At 46.0% G+C, this 17,292-nt stretch overlaps 1 protein-coding gene across 5 annotated transcripts in view; it reads left to right on the top strand.

The window, feature by feature from the left end:
• TIPARP (TCDD inducible poly(ADP-ribose) polymerase) overlaps positions 1-17,292 on the top strand; it is a 31,348-nt gene that overhangs the window by 11,592 nt on the left and 2,464 nt on the right. For 4 of the 5 annotated variants that reach the window (XM_015872106.3, XM_015872109.3, XM_015872105.2 and 1 more), the window contains 3 exons: positions 1,365-2,359; positions 13,933-14,101; positions 14,616-14,797. In XM_015872106.3, the coding sequence (XP_015727592.2) occupies positions 1,365-2,359; positions 13,933-14,101; positions 14,616-14,797 (1,346 nt within the window). Of the gene's footprint in view, positions 1-4; positions 347-1,364; positions 2,360-13,932; positions 14,102-14,615; positions 14,798-17,292 lie in introns of those variants that run through there. The other variant, XM_085513400.1, reaches the window with a different exon arrangement.

The following is a 17,292-nucleotide window of genomic DNA, read 5'->3' as shown; positions in this document are numbered from 1 at the left end:
TAGCGTCGAACGAATGATGTAAAAACGCTGAAATAGAAACGCCGGCGAGTTGTGCTGTTCGGCATGCCCACCGCTTTCTATTTCTGGAGCTGCCGGGGGATTCGGCTCTGTACAGCCAGGCGGCTCCGTAAGGGTGAAACGTGAACAGCAAAGTAATCGACTGAGCACTAACAGTGCGGGAGCAGCACAAGAGAGAGAGAGAGCTGGAGAGCTGCCCGAGGCTCTTACCTCGCACAGCAGGGGCTGCTGAGCAGGGCAGGGCTCCGGGTTATGTGGGGGCTGCTGGTGGCTCAGGAAGCCCAGTGCCTGCTGTGCTGGGGAGGAGTAAGAGAGGTCCCGATAATCTGTAAGCTCGCTTTTCCTGGCAGACAAATACACCGGTCAGCTTAAAAATAGGAGCGAGCAGTCCAACTGCTTGCTTTTTTCCTGGTGCTGGTGGTCTTGGCAGTGCTGTTTCCCGGGGTAATACAAAAGCCTCTTAGATGAACGTTCCAAAGTAAGGAAGGCTGGTGAGAGATTTTGCAGAGTGGATCCTCAGCAGTAAGAACCGATGGCCAGATCTTACCTGTTTTCTGAGACTTTGGTTTGAAATGAGAAGTGACTTTGCTTGGAATGCATGAAGTAATCCCTAATGGGTTGCACTCCAAGCTCTGATGTGACGGGCATAGAGATGGAAGAGGGTTTAATTAAATGTAATCAAATATTGCTAGATTGCTGATTAAAAGGCAAGCAGCTTGCTTTCTGGTGACTTAAGAGACATACCACTTGTTTGTACGTTAGGAAAAAGATTAGTTTTCATCTTAGGGCTAATTGAATTTGTCTCTGTTGATGAGTAAGCTGCACCCTTGGTTTCTGTCCCTGCCCAGCCTGAGCTCTGCTTGGGGTGGGAGGGGAGCGTTGTGTCACAGCGGGGTGACTGGGTGCAGTGTGCTGTGAGTCAGGCCAGGCGTGTGTGCGGGCGGAGCGGCCAGGCCTGGGCAGTTCTCAGGTGTGTGAGAGAGGGAGATGTGAAACTGAGCAATGCAGAGCTCGCTTCTGTGAGCTGAAGTACTGTTTATTATTAAGCATCGTCGCAGGAAGGAAAGAATCAGACCATCCCCCTTTCCTGCCCCCCCTCTGGGGACTGTGTGTGCGTGCCTGAGTGTCTCTGAGATTTCATGTGAGAAGACGATGAGTGTGTGTTTGGGATTAATTAGCCTGAGTTTAGCTGGTTTCATGCTTTACGTGCCTAGGGGCTACCCGCAGTCACAGAGAGGGGAGGAGTTTGCCGTTGCTGGCTTGAAATCCTCTCCAGGGGTGATCTTGTTCGTGTCAACCATGAGCAATTAGGGAGATTAACTGTCTTGTTTTCTTTTCTGCCCTAGATTGATCCTGGTGAGGCTCTGGGACGTTTGAAAGTGATCTGGAGAGCAAAGTCTGTGATGGACACCGAAGCAAAGCCAGCGTGTATCGCACCGCAGGCTCACTGCCCAGGGATGAAGCGCCCTCCTTCAGAGGACTTTCCTCCTCAGATAAGACTGTCTGAAAAGATTCCACCAGTGAAGCCTTGCTTCAAGAAGAAGCAGCAAGTGCAGAAGAGACTGGACACACAAGCTCTCCGGGCTTTGCGACCAATCTTTACCAGTTTGTTGGGATCTGGGACCTTAGATAGAGTTTTTGTGCCTCGAGGACAAGGAGGGGGTCATAGTGATTTGCATGAACCTGCTGTGAAAAAGACTCTGGAACTCAGTACTCCTTGTCCCCAGCCAGAAAGTAATGTGACTGTGCTGGTGCCAACAGCTCCAGGTGTGCAGAGTCAATTGCTGGGAGCTCATCCTGCACCTGGGCATCCTGAGCAGGAGGTGCAGTCAGGAGAGCAAAGCTTCCCATCAGAAACTGCTCCTGGAACTGCTGCTGACACTAGGAATGAATCGTTCCAGGATCACGCTTTGCACCCACCTTCTAGTGATGGTGCTGCTTGTCCTTTGTTCCCAAGCAAGCTTCTGGAAAGCTACACAACTGGCCTATTCCAAGAGAATAGCTGTCCGATGCAATACGCTCTAAACTCAAGCAATAAATTCAGTGCTGGAATATTCCAGGATAAAAGTGAGGAAGCTTCTCTTGATCTGGTATTTGAGCTCTTGAACCAGCTGCAATATCACACCCATCAGGAAGATGGAATAGAAATCTGTGTTGATTTTCTCCAGGGCACTTGTGTTTATGGCAGTGATTGTCCAAAACATCACACAGTGTTGCCCTATCATTGGCAGGTGAGAAGGACAGCAACCCAGAGTTGGCAGAGTGTGAGCAATGATTCCCAGGAGCATCTGGAAAGACTCTACTGCAACCCTGACAATGATAGGATCAAAGTGAAGTATCGGTAGGTGATGGATTAGGTTACTTATTTGCAAATCTGAGGGTGCTTCACCAAGCTGAGGTGCAGAAATGTGACAGAGTGTGTGTTCTTTTTTCCTGGTATTTTATGTACAAGTGTTTTCCCTGCCATGGTGTTGCCTTGATATTTAAGAAGTTTGCCACAGACAGAAAATTATTTCGTGCCTTTTGAAACTGATGTTTAGCAACTGGGAAGTGTTCTCTGAAGCAGAAGAAACAAGAAAAGTTCATTTTGGTGGAGATTGTTGTGCAACATTGTACTTGTTCTTTATGTTCCTAATTAGCCTCTTCTCTATAATAGAAAAGTGGCAGTGTGAATGAGCCTTTGCAGTGATTGAAACGGGAGTGGTACAGCAGTGCTTTCTGTCACAGTGACTCCAGGTTGGCTGTATGCACCCTGATCACAGTCTGATACACTTAGTAACTGAATTTACATCAGGACTGTGTTAAGTTTCTGTGGCAGGAGGGTTGGAACTTGATGATCCTTGGGGACCCTTCCACCCCAATCCACTCTCTGATTCTTTGTGAAACTTCCATATGCTTGATAACATGGAGTGAGGTTTCAGTTGATTCAGTAAGGAACACATAAGGAGCACATTCAGAACTGCTGATCCAGTTAATCGTTGTCATCCGAGAATGTTGAACTGTATTAGAAGTTCTTGTTTCCTCTGCACACAGTACTGTTTTCTATCTCAGAAAGGGAGGAGATAACCAGGGGAACGTGAAAGATGTTTGCTATTGATTTAGACTTGATCCTGCACCCTGAGATCAAACCCAGAACTATTTACTCATCTATAATGCAGGTTTCCTTTTGAATGGTAGTAGGGAGTGCTGACATTTACGAGTTCATCAGGTCTGTGTAGTCTGTGTTATGTGAGTTCACGGTGTAGACTTGAGTTCTGAATACTTTCCTTTTCAAGGGGAAATAACACCACACAGTTCTCACCCCTCTCCTGCCCATGCTGTACTCTGTTAGCCCAGTGCATTTTGTTCTAGCAGCAGTTGAGGTTCACAGTGACTCTTCCATAGCTCTGTACCAGAAACATCAGATTTGTCTTTATCATCCTGGTTCTTGTGGATCTGTTTTCATTGCCTCTTCTTTTTTGTACTACCAGAAGAATATCCCTTCTTCCTCGTTTTTAGGGCAGGATTATTTGATTTGCGCTATGTAGAGATTTCCAGTTGGGTGTCAGAGACCCAGTGTAATGCACCAAGTGTCAGTGAGCCTTTACATCTACCTAACTGGATGTTGGTTAGGTGCCACAACTCAGGCTCTGTCAACTTGCAAGTTCATCCTTTTTGTCCTGGAAAAAATATGCCAGTCTGATTAAGGACAGGATAAAACCCTGTAACAGATGGAATTCACCATATTATACAACATACACTTCCATTTTCTTCCAATTATTTTAAAAGATTGCTGAAAATAGAAACCATCAAACAAAGGACTAAGACCAGCTCCTGCAAGCAGTTTAAATTTGAGCTTTGCACAAATAAGAAGAATTGGGTGGTTTTTTTGTTAGCCTTTTTTTTTATCACGTATCACAGAACCCATTGCTGTACCCAGGATCTACCTGTTCTCAGTGACTGAGTCCTGAATGATTAATCTTAGAAGGAACAATGCTTCATAATTGCTTAGTCATCGTATCGCAGCCTGTGAAGCTGGCTGAGCCGTGCTGTCCTCCTTTACACTTCTTTTGCAGGTTTCCAGGCTGGTGAGTAGTTTGGCCTCCCGGTACACTGAGTTTCTGTCTGAACTGGGCAGGAAGAAACTCACGGGGTTGTTGCCAGACACGTTACGTTCCGTTACCATGATGAAGTCAGAGAAACAGCACGATCTCGGGCACAGCGGGCGTGCTGGATCAGGGCACAGCTGCTGGGCTGCACTCAGCCCGTGGTGTGCTGGGAGGCAGGGGCAGCTCCTTCCCACACTGTGCTGGAGCACCCTGAGCTGAAGCAGCTCCCACTCTCCTTCCTGCTCTGTGAAGATCTTTGCTCACATCTGTGCTGTAACCTTGTGTCCAGGTGCAACACAGGAACGTTGTTGCAAACTTAGAATATCCTCCCATGAAATGATAAATAGACAAGTTCTGTAACTCTTGCTATTCCATCCCTTCAGAGAGCTTCATGTTTCTCGTTAAGCATCAGTGAGAACCGGGAAGTGACACCTTCTTTTAAGACCAGAGCTGCTTACTTCAGTCACTAGAGCAGATATGCCCTAAGACTTAGTGTGGTTTCAAACTAGGTTTTGAGCTGAGGGGAAGTTGCTTTCCTGTGCCTTGTGGCAAGAAGTGTGTCTTGTGCAAGCAGCAGCACAAGTCAGCTCTTGCTGGAAGACCCTGCTCAGCCCTCGGGCACAGAGGGTCAGGTGCTGCGCGGCTCCTGGTGTTGCTGGCTGGTGGTCAGTGCAACCTGGCTTTGCTTTGTTCGTGGCGATGTTGTGTCTCCTGGCAACAAGATGCAGATAGAGCCTGTTGAACCTTGCTGGGAGGCTTGCAAACATGCTGGGACAGCTCATCGTTCACATGGTTACCACATTATTTGGCTAAAGCTATTAATCTCCTGTGGTCAGACTAGCTTTACAGGCCTATCTGTACAGATTGCATGCGATGAGGAAATGTCTGCTCAGCAGTTTGCATGTCCAAGAAAGGCCGTGCAGAAGCCAGCCTACTAATAGCCAGTGGGTGATAGTTGTTTTAAATAGAGTTTGTATGGCACAGTAAGTAGTTATTGCTGTCTCATGCCTAATATCATCACAGCGTGCTGCTCTGATAAAGTTTGGTTGAAAGTGTTGTAACAATAAGCTCCAAATTGAAATATGATGCTCTCTAAAGAGCTATTTATATTTTGCCTTCATGTCCATTGTATTGAGATGAGTAATATAAACATTCAGATATTGCTTTTCACCTGAGGGGGACATGATCCTAAAGCAGGAAAATGGCAAACCTTGCTCATTTGCTTCTTTATAACCCAGCTGTCTTGGATACTCACTCACTGCATTTGACCTCAGACTGTGTGTATGACTGTATCATAAACTGTTTGTAGTTTTGCTCTCTTAAGTCTTACCAAGTATTTATAGCCAAACAGCGAGCTATATAAACAGATAGGGGTATGAACTTCAGCAGGTTAAAATACTCCCAAGCTCTCTGTTTTCTTCATTTGTGTGAGGAGTGGCCCTGGAGAAGTTCCAGCCTGCAGCCAAGTATTTGAGAGAACAATGCCAAGTGCTGCTTTCCAGCAAGAGAGTACCCCAGCTGTGATATTTTAAGATGCTCTTCAGGAAAGGGAAATGATTGGCTGCAGAACTCAGCAGGTCTTCCCTATGCACATACACCTGTCTAGTCATGCGTGTGCTGCTTTGCAAAATAAGCAGCCTGGTCACTGATTACATGAGGATTTGTTTAAAACAACTGTGTGGTTCCTGACCCATCAGATCCCCCTCTTTGGCTGAGAATTCCTTCCTCCCCCCACTTGGCAGGGGAGTTGTCCCTGTGTGCCGTGGGAATTGTGGCCTCTGTTCAAACACATGCACCTGGCATGTCCAAACTCACATGAAACAGCAGCTTTTCAGTCTGTCTGCCTGAAATCTGATGCTGATGCGTTGTCCCTTTGCCCCCACCTATGTCTGCCTTTGCTCTGAATAAACCATAAGCCCCGCTGTCTGATTGCAGTCCGGCTTCGTCACAGGATTAGAACTCTCCACCGTCATTATGTTGGTGTGAGTTTTATGAAATTGGTCCCAAGAGCTGGAAGACAAAGGTGTGTGCGTGGCTCCAGCCAGGGAGAGGCAGGTGGAACTCAGAGTATGTTCTGCCTGTAGGCAGCTGGCTAATAATGGTTCTTGCACACAATCAGAGTAAGAAATAGGTGTTCCCCAGCAGGGCTGTCAGTGAGTGCGTGGCGGGACCTGGGAGGGAAAGGTAAGGACAGAAAGAAATGTGAAGGAAATTGGTTTTGCTCTGCTCCTGTTTGCACTGTGCTCCTCTGGTGGAGTTAGAATGTTCTTACCCAATTTTGAAGCAATACAGAGCACAGTGTAAGCATGGCAGTTGTTTGATGACTTCTGCACACAGTCTGACCTATTGAATAGCTAAATTTAGGAAGTTCTCTTTCTGATCTGCCCAGCTGCCACGGTGTGAGATAACTCATGTGTTATTGATAGGACCGGAGATGAGAAAACATCTGAAACTCCCTGTGCCGCATGACTTTGTGTGGTGTTTCTTTAATATACTCAGCTGAGTGGTTTTGAACTTCTAATTCCTTGCTAGAAGGAATGCAAGACAAGGACTCCGAATAAAAAGCATGTGGAGTGATTTTAGAAGTGTTTGCTTTGTGCTTTATGCCAGTACATTTCAATGAGGTGATTTTTGCCCTGCTGTATAGCGCCATTTGCATATGAAATAAAACAAACTGGGTTCTAGCTACAGGAACTAGGGAAGTTCCAGGTGTCACTTTGAGCCCTCATAGGCATCGGCAGCCGTTTATATCCCTTTTCTTGTTTCATGTCAGTAAACAGATTGCAGTTTTGGAAACAGATGTCACCTGGCTTCAGGTTGAGGTCAGTCTGTTCTGTGTGTACTTACAGTAATAAAGCAGTCCTTTCTGAAAGAAAGATTTATAGCTATTGAAACAGATTGCCCAGAGGAGTTGCTTACAGGTAATGCAGCAGTCACAGTGCTGCTGCATTGTCTGCCTGCTGTTGCGTTGGGCTGAGGGACAGAATGAGACTGTTAGAATTATTTGGTTAGCAAGGGCAGCGATCATGGAGCTCCTTCCTGGCTGCTGCATGGCTTTGTTGAACCCAGTAGGAATTTAAGCAGTAATGACAAAATGTGCTATTTTGTGCTACACAAAAAAGCATGTCTGGGGATGCTGCCTGTGCAGCATGGGGTGTTTGGGAGCTGAGATAGTTGGACTTGGTGGTCACTAGTGAGCACAAGGCTTGGCTTTATACAGGCACTTCATGGAAAGCATTGAGGAAATTGATGCAGTTTTGTTATTAGTCACGAGTCCGGGAGGTATTTCTCGGTAGCTGACTCCTGGGGCTGGATAGAACTCTGAGCACATCACAGCTGTGTACATGCAGCAGGTTTTGAAAGAAGGCTTTAGGCTTCTTGCACTGGCAGTGCAGCTCTGTGAAAGCAAATCCCTTTCTCCCAGCTCTGCTGCTGCTCAGGGCTGTGCTCTGCTGTCTCCAGAACGAACGCTGCGAACTCCTGACCCCGACAAATATCCAAATAAAGAACAAAAACATCTTCTATTTGTTACATTTTCAAACTTGCTCTTCAAAGGTGGAGTAAAAGTCATTGAAACTGTAGTTTCAGCTGTAGTTTCAATGTAGTCAGAACTGATCATTTTGTTACTCGTGCAGCATTTATGGTGTTTTGAGCAGCATCTTCCAGTCTGTGAAAATGCATCTTGTAAGTAAAAGCTTGGGGTTGTAGAGCTCTGTCCATCGCAGCGCCCGGGTCAGCAGCAAGCTCAGCTGATGGCTTTTATGGCTGCTTTCTGTCATTGCACTGGCAGAAAGAATTGAACAAAACAACCTTCTGTGAAACACATTCCCCTCTGTGCAGGGAGCAGAGCTCTGAAAGCAGCAGGCCACCCCAGGCAAGGACATCCATGTTCCTCTGCTGCAGAGAAGAGAGGACTGGCATTCACATCATGACGTGTGGTGCATGCAGGAGTCCTGGAAAGCTGTGAATGTGTTTGACATCCTCACTGCTACGGACTGGCAGAACAGAACCACAGCTCCCAGGAAGGAGCATTTTAACCCAGTGCCTCCCTGGCTGCCAGCAGCGGCCATCAGTGAGCTCCTGGGGCTGTGTGTGCAGGGACTCACATGGGCCTTGGTCTGGGGCCAGGCCCTCACCTCAGCAGTGTTGGGCTCAATGTGTTCCAGAGTGATGAATCTCAGTCAGGTGGATCCTCTTGCTTTGAAAGTCAGCAAACAATGCAATGCAGGTGGCCCAGGCAGGAAAACCTGCCTTTCTGAAGTCCTCAGCTAGTTTTGGTGAGGGCTGGGAAAAGCAGTGAAGCTGCTGTAGTGATAGAAAAATGTGGATTCGTATGGTTTAGGTTTTCTCCCTCTATAATGGAGCCTTGAGTTGTAGCTTTTTCTGTAGCTCCTTTCGTTCCCATGTCTTCCTTACAGCCAAGGGAAGCGTTGCCACATGAGGAGGGAACCAATTAAGTAAAACACCAAGTTAATTTCCTGCCCTGTCACCTGCTGCCCCTCTTGGTTCAGTGTCAGAACGCAGAGATGCTGATAAGATCGAGACCGCGGGCTTGTGTTTGCCAGCTCATGTTCACGCTGCCCTGGCGTGCTGCTGCTCAGTGCAGGAAGGTGCTGTGTTCCCAGGCACGCTCCTCCAAGCAGCTGGGCAGGATCTGCCTGTGTTTCTGTTGCTGCTCTGTGAGGTTGTGCCCACCCTTGGGTGTTAGCCCTCACTGCTGCTGCTTGTGATTGAATCAGTTTGGGGTTGGAATGGAACAAATTTTGGCTGCAACTGCTGTACCTATGTTTAAAGCAGAGAGCTCTTACTAAGGGACCCCACTACAGGTGACAGTGCTCTAGCACATCTGATACCCCCCTGAAGCTGGACTGAAACCTGCAGCTCCAAACAAGTGCTGGCTGCAAGTGAGGTGAAGTGCAACCAAGGTGGGCTCAGTGGGCAATGTACCAGCCTGACTTGCAGCTCCCATAGGAACAGGGTTGGGTTGGACTAGTTGCACACTTACCTACAAAGCGCTCCCATACCTGCTTGGATCTTTTAGGTTTGTTTACTCCCTTGAGTGGCTTTCAGGTTGTTGCTGGTGCGGAGAGGAACCAGCTTAGTCAGAGAGAAAACGGACAGTTTCATCATCTAATAGTGTTTGGCTCTCAGTGTCACAGCTGTTCTGATGGGAACCAAGTTTCATTTCCTGCACAGCCCTTTGTTGATCGCTGTGTTTTGTTTTTCTGCGAGCTGTGTTTGTGGTAAGGTGCATGACATGTAACTGTACTTGGGAGAGTTTGAAACCGCATGCTTTTTCATAGCACTTGCAAAGGCTGTTTCTTCTAGTCACCCATTTGTACATGAGAATTACAGAACTTCTGTGGAAACAGCACACAGGGTTCACGTGAGGCTGAGGTTCTTCAGAAGAAATCAAAGCGAAGCTGCGCCCGAGCACCCGTGTTTCCTTGGGCCTTTGTTGCCCAGCAGCCTGCAGTGCTGTTGCTCGGTGCTTGGCCAGCTCTGTGTGTGTGAGAGCTTTTGCCATTGTGTTGGCTCTTGTAGGTCGGTTACAGCGAAGACTGAACTTCTCAGGAGCCAGGTTCTGCTTTTGAGGGCACTTGTGGAAGTTTATTGTGAGCTGTTGCTGTTACACAGTGCCATATTTGGTTCTTTGCGTGCTGTATCCTGAACAGGGTTCAACACGATGACTCCTAAATGAGAATAGCTCCACTGACTGCGTTATTTCATGAAGGGAGGTGTTTACGAGGCCCCTTGCTGGAGAGGTGTTGTCCAGCAGTCTCCATTCCCACCTCATGCAGATCTGCATGGCTTTGGGAAGCTGTTGAAGTCTCCCATGGGGTGGAGTGGGGGTGGCAATCTCTGCTTCAGCAGCAGGAAGTTTTGTGTTGTTTGCAGAGAAATTTAATAGTCTTTCAGCTGGGAAACACTGTAGAAAGAGCATTGCTTTGTTACCGGCTTCAGGCTGTCCTGCTCCATCCTTCCCTTTAAATCTGCACCTGCTGCTCAATGTATACGCGGTGCCTCAGAAGCAGTAACCCATCACACAGCACCAAAGAGAAAGTGATGTTATGCCAAAGAGCGTATCAGACATAACCTTGAGCATCCAGCAGTCTTTTCTTGAGCCCTGGGTTTGGGGTCTGTGCCCTGCATTGGGCCTTGGGCAGCTGAGAAGTGCAGTTGTCGCTTCTGCTTTCATCACCAGCGTCTTAAAGCTGCACGCAGGGATGGAATCACGCAACGCCCGCTGTAATCACAGTTCATTTTTCTGCCATGGCTTTGCATTATGTAAGCTGGTAATAGGCTTTTTAATATGCAGAGGAAGTGCTTTAACCAAAGAGCTATTATTAAACATCTTTGCTAAATATATTTTAGGATTTCAGAGCATGAATGCCACTCAGTGTTGTCATCTGAAAAGTTCATATCCCTGCATAGAGATGGAATCTGTTCAGGAGTGCAAATAAATACTGAGATAATATATGTTTTATGTGAGTTGGGACTTTTAGCAGAGGAATATATATCCTTATTTTCAGCATTTTGATTGCAAAAAAAAATAAATAAATTCAGGTGGCTGTTTGACAGACTGTGTTTTTCAGATGCTGAAATATGAATTAGTCTAAGATTTTCTGCTGTATAAAATAGTGTTATTCTAGCTGATGTTAGGCAGGAAATGTGGGGCATTTATACATTTGTAGTTGAAGTGCTCATGGAAAAAGAAAGCACTTGTGCAGATTTCAGGGTGTTCAGATGCTCCATTTTCCATTAAAATGGGTGGGAAGCAGCAATCCAAACCATCCACTAGCTTTGCCAATAAAAATAGCTTTTTTGGAGCATCCCCATTTTGATGGAAGTTTGAGTTTCAGTAAAACTGGGCTGTGTTACATCCTGCAAGAAATGGCAGAGCCTTTCCCTGCTCCCAGGGCAGTGGGCAGAGGACACCACAGCAATGTTTATGTTGTATGCAAGTCAGAAGTTGCATGATGGCATTTTTTTTACCAAGAACTAATTAGAGCCTCCTGGGTTCTCATCTGTCGCTGTTCCTGCAGGTGGGCTTCGTGCAGCTGGGGCTGAGTGGGGCAGCAGGAAGGCAGCCCTGTGTGCCCAGGAACCTGAGGATGCTCCTTGTGCTCTGGGTGGCTCTGAGCCCTATGATCCAATGGGTTGAACATGGCTCTTTCAAGATGAAGAAACAAGAGGACTTACTGTTTTGTGTTCAGATTGAGATCACACACATGTGGTCAGCAGGGGTGTGCAAGGAGCTGGTTGGGTGCGCGGTGCCCAGGTTTGGCTTGCAGTGAATTGTGAGCACGCGCTGGTCAGCAGGGACTGCCTGTCCTCAACTTGCTTACAGGGAGATGCCTCTGACAGAGGAGAGGCAGAAACAGCAAGCTGCAAAAATGTAAAAAATTCCAAGCAGTGAAGAGAATCGCTGCGTTTTTTGGTAATGAGAATCTGGCAAGTTCTGTGCAGGTCTCACAGAAAAACACTCAGCTTCCAGAGAAGCTATTTTCTGTGCAGGCCCTCGCCAGCTGCCTGCCGGGTCAGTCTCAAACAGAGCCTCATGAGATGGGTAGATACCAACTCAGCTGCCAGTAGGTTTCGTTCATGTAGAAAAAGAGCTGACAGCAACGTGTTTTGCTGGAATGGTATGTGAGGTTTTTGGATTCCTAGCAGAACGCTGTGCAAACCCTGCAGTTCCTCAATTGCTTTGCAGTTAGAAATGTACGTGCAAAATATTTTGCATATGCACCGTCAAGCCAAAGGCCTGGGGAGTTTGTCCCAGAGATCTGCTTACTCTGCAGGAAAAGCGGGAGGAAAAGCAGCCCACCCTGTGTTCATCTCAACCAGTGTTTGTCCTCCCACTGGGTTCCTCCGCTGCATTGCTTGGATTCTCACTGCTGTGCCTCTCAGCTCCAGGTGCCTGCTGGAGTTGTGTTACAGCAGAGCTGAGCACATCTTAGATGCCCCACTGATGTACCAGCAGCCACCCGTGTCTCGAGTGCCTGCACAATTTGTTTTCCAGTCTTCAAAACTAAAGATTTCTGACAGTTGTTCATAGAATCACAGAATGGCTCAGATCAAGGATCCTAGGATCAAAAACTCCAACCCCCAACCACATGCAGGGCCACCAACCTCCATATTTAATACTAGACCAGGCTGCCCGGGGCCCCATCCAACCTGACCTTGAGCACCTCCAGGGATGGGGTATCCACAGCCCCTTTGGGCAGCTGTTCCAGCACCTCACCACTCTCAGAGCAAAGAACTTAGTAAAGTACCCCACTGCATAGTAAAGAACCCCATCCTTTTCCTTAGCTCTGCATCAACACAAAACCACTCCAAGTGTTTTTTCATTGTCTGATCTGGTTCTACCACATGCAACACACAGAACTGTAATAACTTCACATAAACTCTTGGTTACCATCTTTCAAGGCAAATAACATCTATGGAGACAAGTCCTTCTGTTTCTTTGTGCTTTTTGGAAGGTCACAGATCTTTGGAGTAGGAGAACCCTGTTATGTTTGACTTGAAAACAGATCAAGGTGGGAATGGTGTTGTAGTAGGTGTGCACGAACACTCGTGCTGTGACGTGACAGGACCTCCACCTATGATGCAGTCACAGAGCAGGGGAGGTCCTGTCACGTCACGGCCTACTACAACAGAATGAATGCTTGAGCCCTGAGCTCTTCTACTGGTGAGTACTTTGTTTGCTTCATACAACAGGCAGAGGTATCTGGGGGTCCTGAGTCAGGACCTAGCAACAAGTCCATCTCTTCACTCCAATAGCGCTAAGCTGACAATCTGTAGAGATTATACAAGTAGAAAACTAATTATGTGGATTGTGTTATTTTGGAAATAGTCATGTCTAAAATAAGTTCTAAAGGGAGTGAGTGCTGTTACTGTCATATCTTTCAGCTTCTTTAATTCTGTGTTCTAAGTTCCTGTTTGCTGCTAAGCCAGCAATTGGGGATTTTTGTTTTAATTTGATGCATCTTTCAACACCAACTCATAAACCAACGTTAGAAGCTGTTTGCTGAGCCACTCTGCTCATTCATTGTTAAGTGCAAAGGAGAGGCAGTTGAAGTTTCCTTTAGATAGAAGGCTCATTCTGGTTCTTCATCCACAGCACCACTGTGTTCTGTGTCCTTTTGAAAGCTCCAGTCACTTCAAGGCAGTTGCACGTTAGCATTGTTTTTATAGCAGCAATACATGTACTCAAAATAAGCTGATATTCCTCAGCATCAGCTCTCTAATAGCAAACTCATGTCTCCTTTTCGCATTGCACTGGTTCTCTTCTGTTGCACATGATGAAAGATGCTGAGCTCCCTGGTGGGTTGGCAGCAGATGCTCCTCATCTGGAGACATTTGCATTTTCTTTTCTTCCCTGAAGCAGTAACTTTCACAAGAATAGCCTTTTGAATAGCGTGTAGTTGCTTCATCCAATGCGGTCGTGTGATGCATTTACTTAGGTAGTATGTTCAAAATGCCAGGGATACGTGTACTGCTTTGTGCAGCGTTCATGCATATGGAATGAACGTCACTGGGCCAGGAAGACTGCTGGGTTTGGGTCTGGGCTGTTCTCTGCTGCAGACCGTGGTTTTTCACTGCTGCTCCACAGAGCTTTGTGAAGAGTTAGTTGGCCCTGCTTTGTCCTGGCATACATTCCATGCGGAGCATGGAGCATCCTCTGGTTGTGGGACTGGCTGTGGGCACATCCGGCCTCTGGGGAGCACTGCGTGAGTTGGGGCTCTGTCCTGTGCCATCTCAGATAATTGTAACAGATTACAGAAAGTGAGAGTTCTGTATTTCTCTTTATTTGTGCTTCCAGGGGACATGAGTTCTGGGTGGATTTGAATGTCATGAAGTTATACGAAACTGTTGAGTTTGACCAAATGCGGAGACTGTCCACACCATCCTGTCCCAGCTCCAGTTCCAACTACTACACGGTCTGGAAGTACTTCTGCAGGGACCATTTCGTCTGGAGGGAATACTCAGAGGTATTTGGCATCTTCCAAAGTCCTGCTCTTGGGCTGTACCACGGATCTATCCATGCAGTTTGTGCTATAAGCAACACGCGCATTTTCAGTCTGCTTTCTCTTTGAACAACTTGGAAAGTTACCATTGTCCTTTAATGAACAGTTTTCTGTACCAGGTTTTAAATAAGCCTTCTGTCTTCTGTTGTCCATCTCTTTAACCCCTAATATAGACACATAAACTACATCCACTGTTAAACACGTTGGTGTGAGACAAAACCAACACAAAACCAGAGGGTTTCTATCTGCTCTCCATTAAGCCTTTTAGATACCTGTGGTAGTTAAGGGCTCATCTGTGGCTGACCAGAGCCACACATGAGTACAGAATATTTTGAGTCTTTCAGTGGCCCGTGTGCTTCAGAGCAAGGGAAAGAGAGGAGAAGGGATTGGATAGAGGGACTGCTTGAGGTGCCTGGGAGAAATACTCACTTTGAACACATAATTTATCACGTGTATGCTTTCTGTTTTCTTGCAACAGCCTGTTGTACGGTTGATAGAAGAAGCCAGCTGCCGAGGTCTGAAGGAGGTCCGCTTTGTGACCTGGCATAACCAGTATATCTTAAACATCAAAGATGGGTTCCAGCAGAATGCGTGCTTCAGAAGAGAAATCAAGAGAAGACCGCTTCTTCGCTCCTGCGTTGTGCTGATGCCGTTCTTACAGTACGTATCCCAGCAGAATTGAAACCTTGTGTGTTTCTCGTGCTGGTCTGTCCATGAGAATTGTGTTCATTAGGATATGAGAAGGGAACAGGTATCATTTTGTAGAAAAATGCTTGTCTGCATTGGCAGCTACTCACTTAATACTTCTCAAGGCAAGTGTTATCTGAGTAACACCTCACCGCTGGTCTCCGTTATTTGAAGGCTCTGTTATACCTTTTGGATCTCAGAACATCAGAAGCCCAGATGTACTTTATGCTTGCCAAACTGTTGTCCAGCTTGCAGCCTTTCACTCACTGTGGTGACTGCCAGGCCGTCACTTCTAGGTCCCATAAAAATGAGTGCTCAAAAACATTCTATAATTTTCAAGCACAATTAAAGCATTCCTTGGTTTTATTGTCATCTCAAGGGGGGGTGAACATGTTTACCATCAAAGGCAGCGAGGAAAGTGTTGCATTGTAGTCATTTTTGATTACAATTCATAAAAATGCCATTTTTGTGATCTCACCAGCACAGCTGGAAACATTATTGTCAGAGTTCAGTAGTTAGGAACATATTGTCCTGTTAGCGAAGGGGTGGAAGTCATTAGTCTGAGTGGAAGCTTGGCATGCTGGGCCAATCAAAGGAGATTTAACTGCTGCATTAGGGCTAGAATGCTCGTTAGCTTACAGGGTTGTTAGAGCATCTAATTGCAAGGTGAAAGTGAATTGAGCCACAGAACAAGTGGCTGTTAGATATGTTTTTAGATGTGGCTTTTGGAAAACCAAAAGTAATTGAAGAGGTACTTGTAGGATGCAGATGAAATGAGCAAACACGGACTTTCTGGGTATAGCAATTATGGTTCTGATCTTACTGAAATATAAGGGTTTAAGTTATTTCCCTGATGTTTTACCAACAGTGACTTTATTGATTTTATTACAGTTGAAGTCTATGGTTTTGAAAGATGCTAAAATTATGTAATTCCCCATAACTTTAGTGGGCTGTTGAGGGTTCTGATCCTCCAAGGGCTGGGCCAGAACTACCAGATCTAAATTTCAGCTCTAAAATTCCTGTTGTTCTGCCACAAACCTCATTCTTTTTATTTTTATCCAAAGTCCTCATAATTCAGACTTAAAAATCCAGCAGCTGTCAATAGGGACCAGAAGAGTGTCTTGAATATCAATGGGAAATGTCTTTTAAAAGCCAGTGTTTGCCTGCACGTATCACACAGTGCTCCCCACCTGCAGGGTTTCCCCCCCACCTTCTTGTATCAGTTATAAATGCTCAAGAGTGCTGGAATGGAAACAGTGGTGAATGTGTGACAGCAATGCTGTCAAACAAATGCTGACTTTATACTGCTTTCCTTTGTATAATACATGCTCGCACATAAGTTATATTACTCAGAATGGATGAACAAAGTACACCAAAGGATGCAGGGTTTTTGTTGTGCTTGCTGACTTACTCATTAATCCACAACTTACTGTTATTTTGCACTTGCTCCTTCAGCCCGAGTGTGAGTGAGGTTCTCAGCTGACTTTAGGATGAAAAGAACTAACTTTGTAAAACCACAGTAGAATATTGTAACTGCTGTTTTAATAATCGCTTTTAGAAAAAGCCATCTTCTGGGTCTTTTTAAGCTGTTAATAAACAGTAAGAAGAAGTTTGAGTTCAGTCAAATCCATGCAAATGAGCTGAAATCTCTGTTCAGCTTTGAGCAGCCGGTGGAAGCCACGTGAACAGTTTTGTGGAGTATTTCTGCTTTGAGTAGTGTGAGCGGTATTACAGTTAACTGCCTCTGGTTCTGAAATCAAATGTATCTATTTAAAAACAGGCACACACGCCACTGTACCTGTAGACCCAAAAGCTCAAAAGCAATCAGAAAATTGCATGGAATTGTTACTAGGTCACGCAAAAACTCTCATGAGGTTCTTTCAGGCTCACGTATCAGAGTTTAAATATCCTTAAAGGCAACTTAAATTGATATTTCTGTAGCTAGGATGTAAATAACAGTAAATCGTTATTTCTCTAGGTAATTATGTTGGCCCTGCAGAGAAAGCAGGCTAACGAGCAAGGGCAATCAGAAGTTGCTCTGTTTTTGGTATACCTTGGGAACAAATGGGCCTTTCAGCCACAACAGCACTGGAACAGATGACTGATTCTTAAAGATTCACTCTGTGGAAATAACTTTGCCTTTAGCAGAGCTGTGAGAGTTTGCTCCCCAGCAAACTTCCTTTGACAAAGAAGGGGCAGGGAGTCTTGTTTGCCTGTTGTGCCTATGCACTAAATGCAATTGTATATCCTGAGGGAGGTGGGATTTGGCCTTGGGTGTTGGCAAACCTCCGCTTGCCCAAGGTGAATGCACAAAGTTTGCTCTCCCTCTTGCCCCCTAGGCAGAACAAATCTTCTTCTTATGCTTTGGCTATGATGTTTTATGAGAAAACAAGTGACCTGAGAAATGTCATGGGCATGGTTAAGATGAGCTGTGCTGTGTGGAGACAGGGTTTGTCTTGTGTCTCCTG

The sequence above is a fragment of the Coturnix japonica genome, chromosome 12 (assembly GCF_054131305.1).
Source record: "Coturnix japonica strain WE chromosome 12, WE-NBRP24, whole genome shotgun sequence".
In the NCBI taxonomy this organism is placed as follows: Eukaryota; Metazoa; Chordata; class Aves; order Galliformes; family Phasianidae; genus Coturnix; species Coturnix japonica.
The sequence above is the reverse complement of the archived record's forward strand: the minus strand, read 5'-3'. Positions and strand labels throughout refer to the sequence as shown.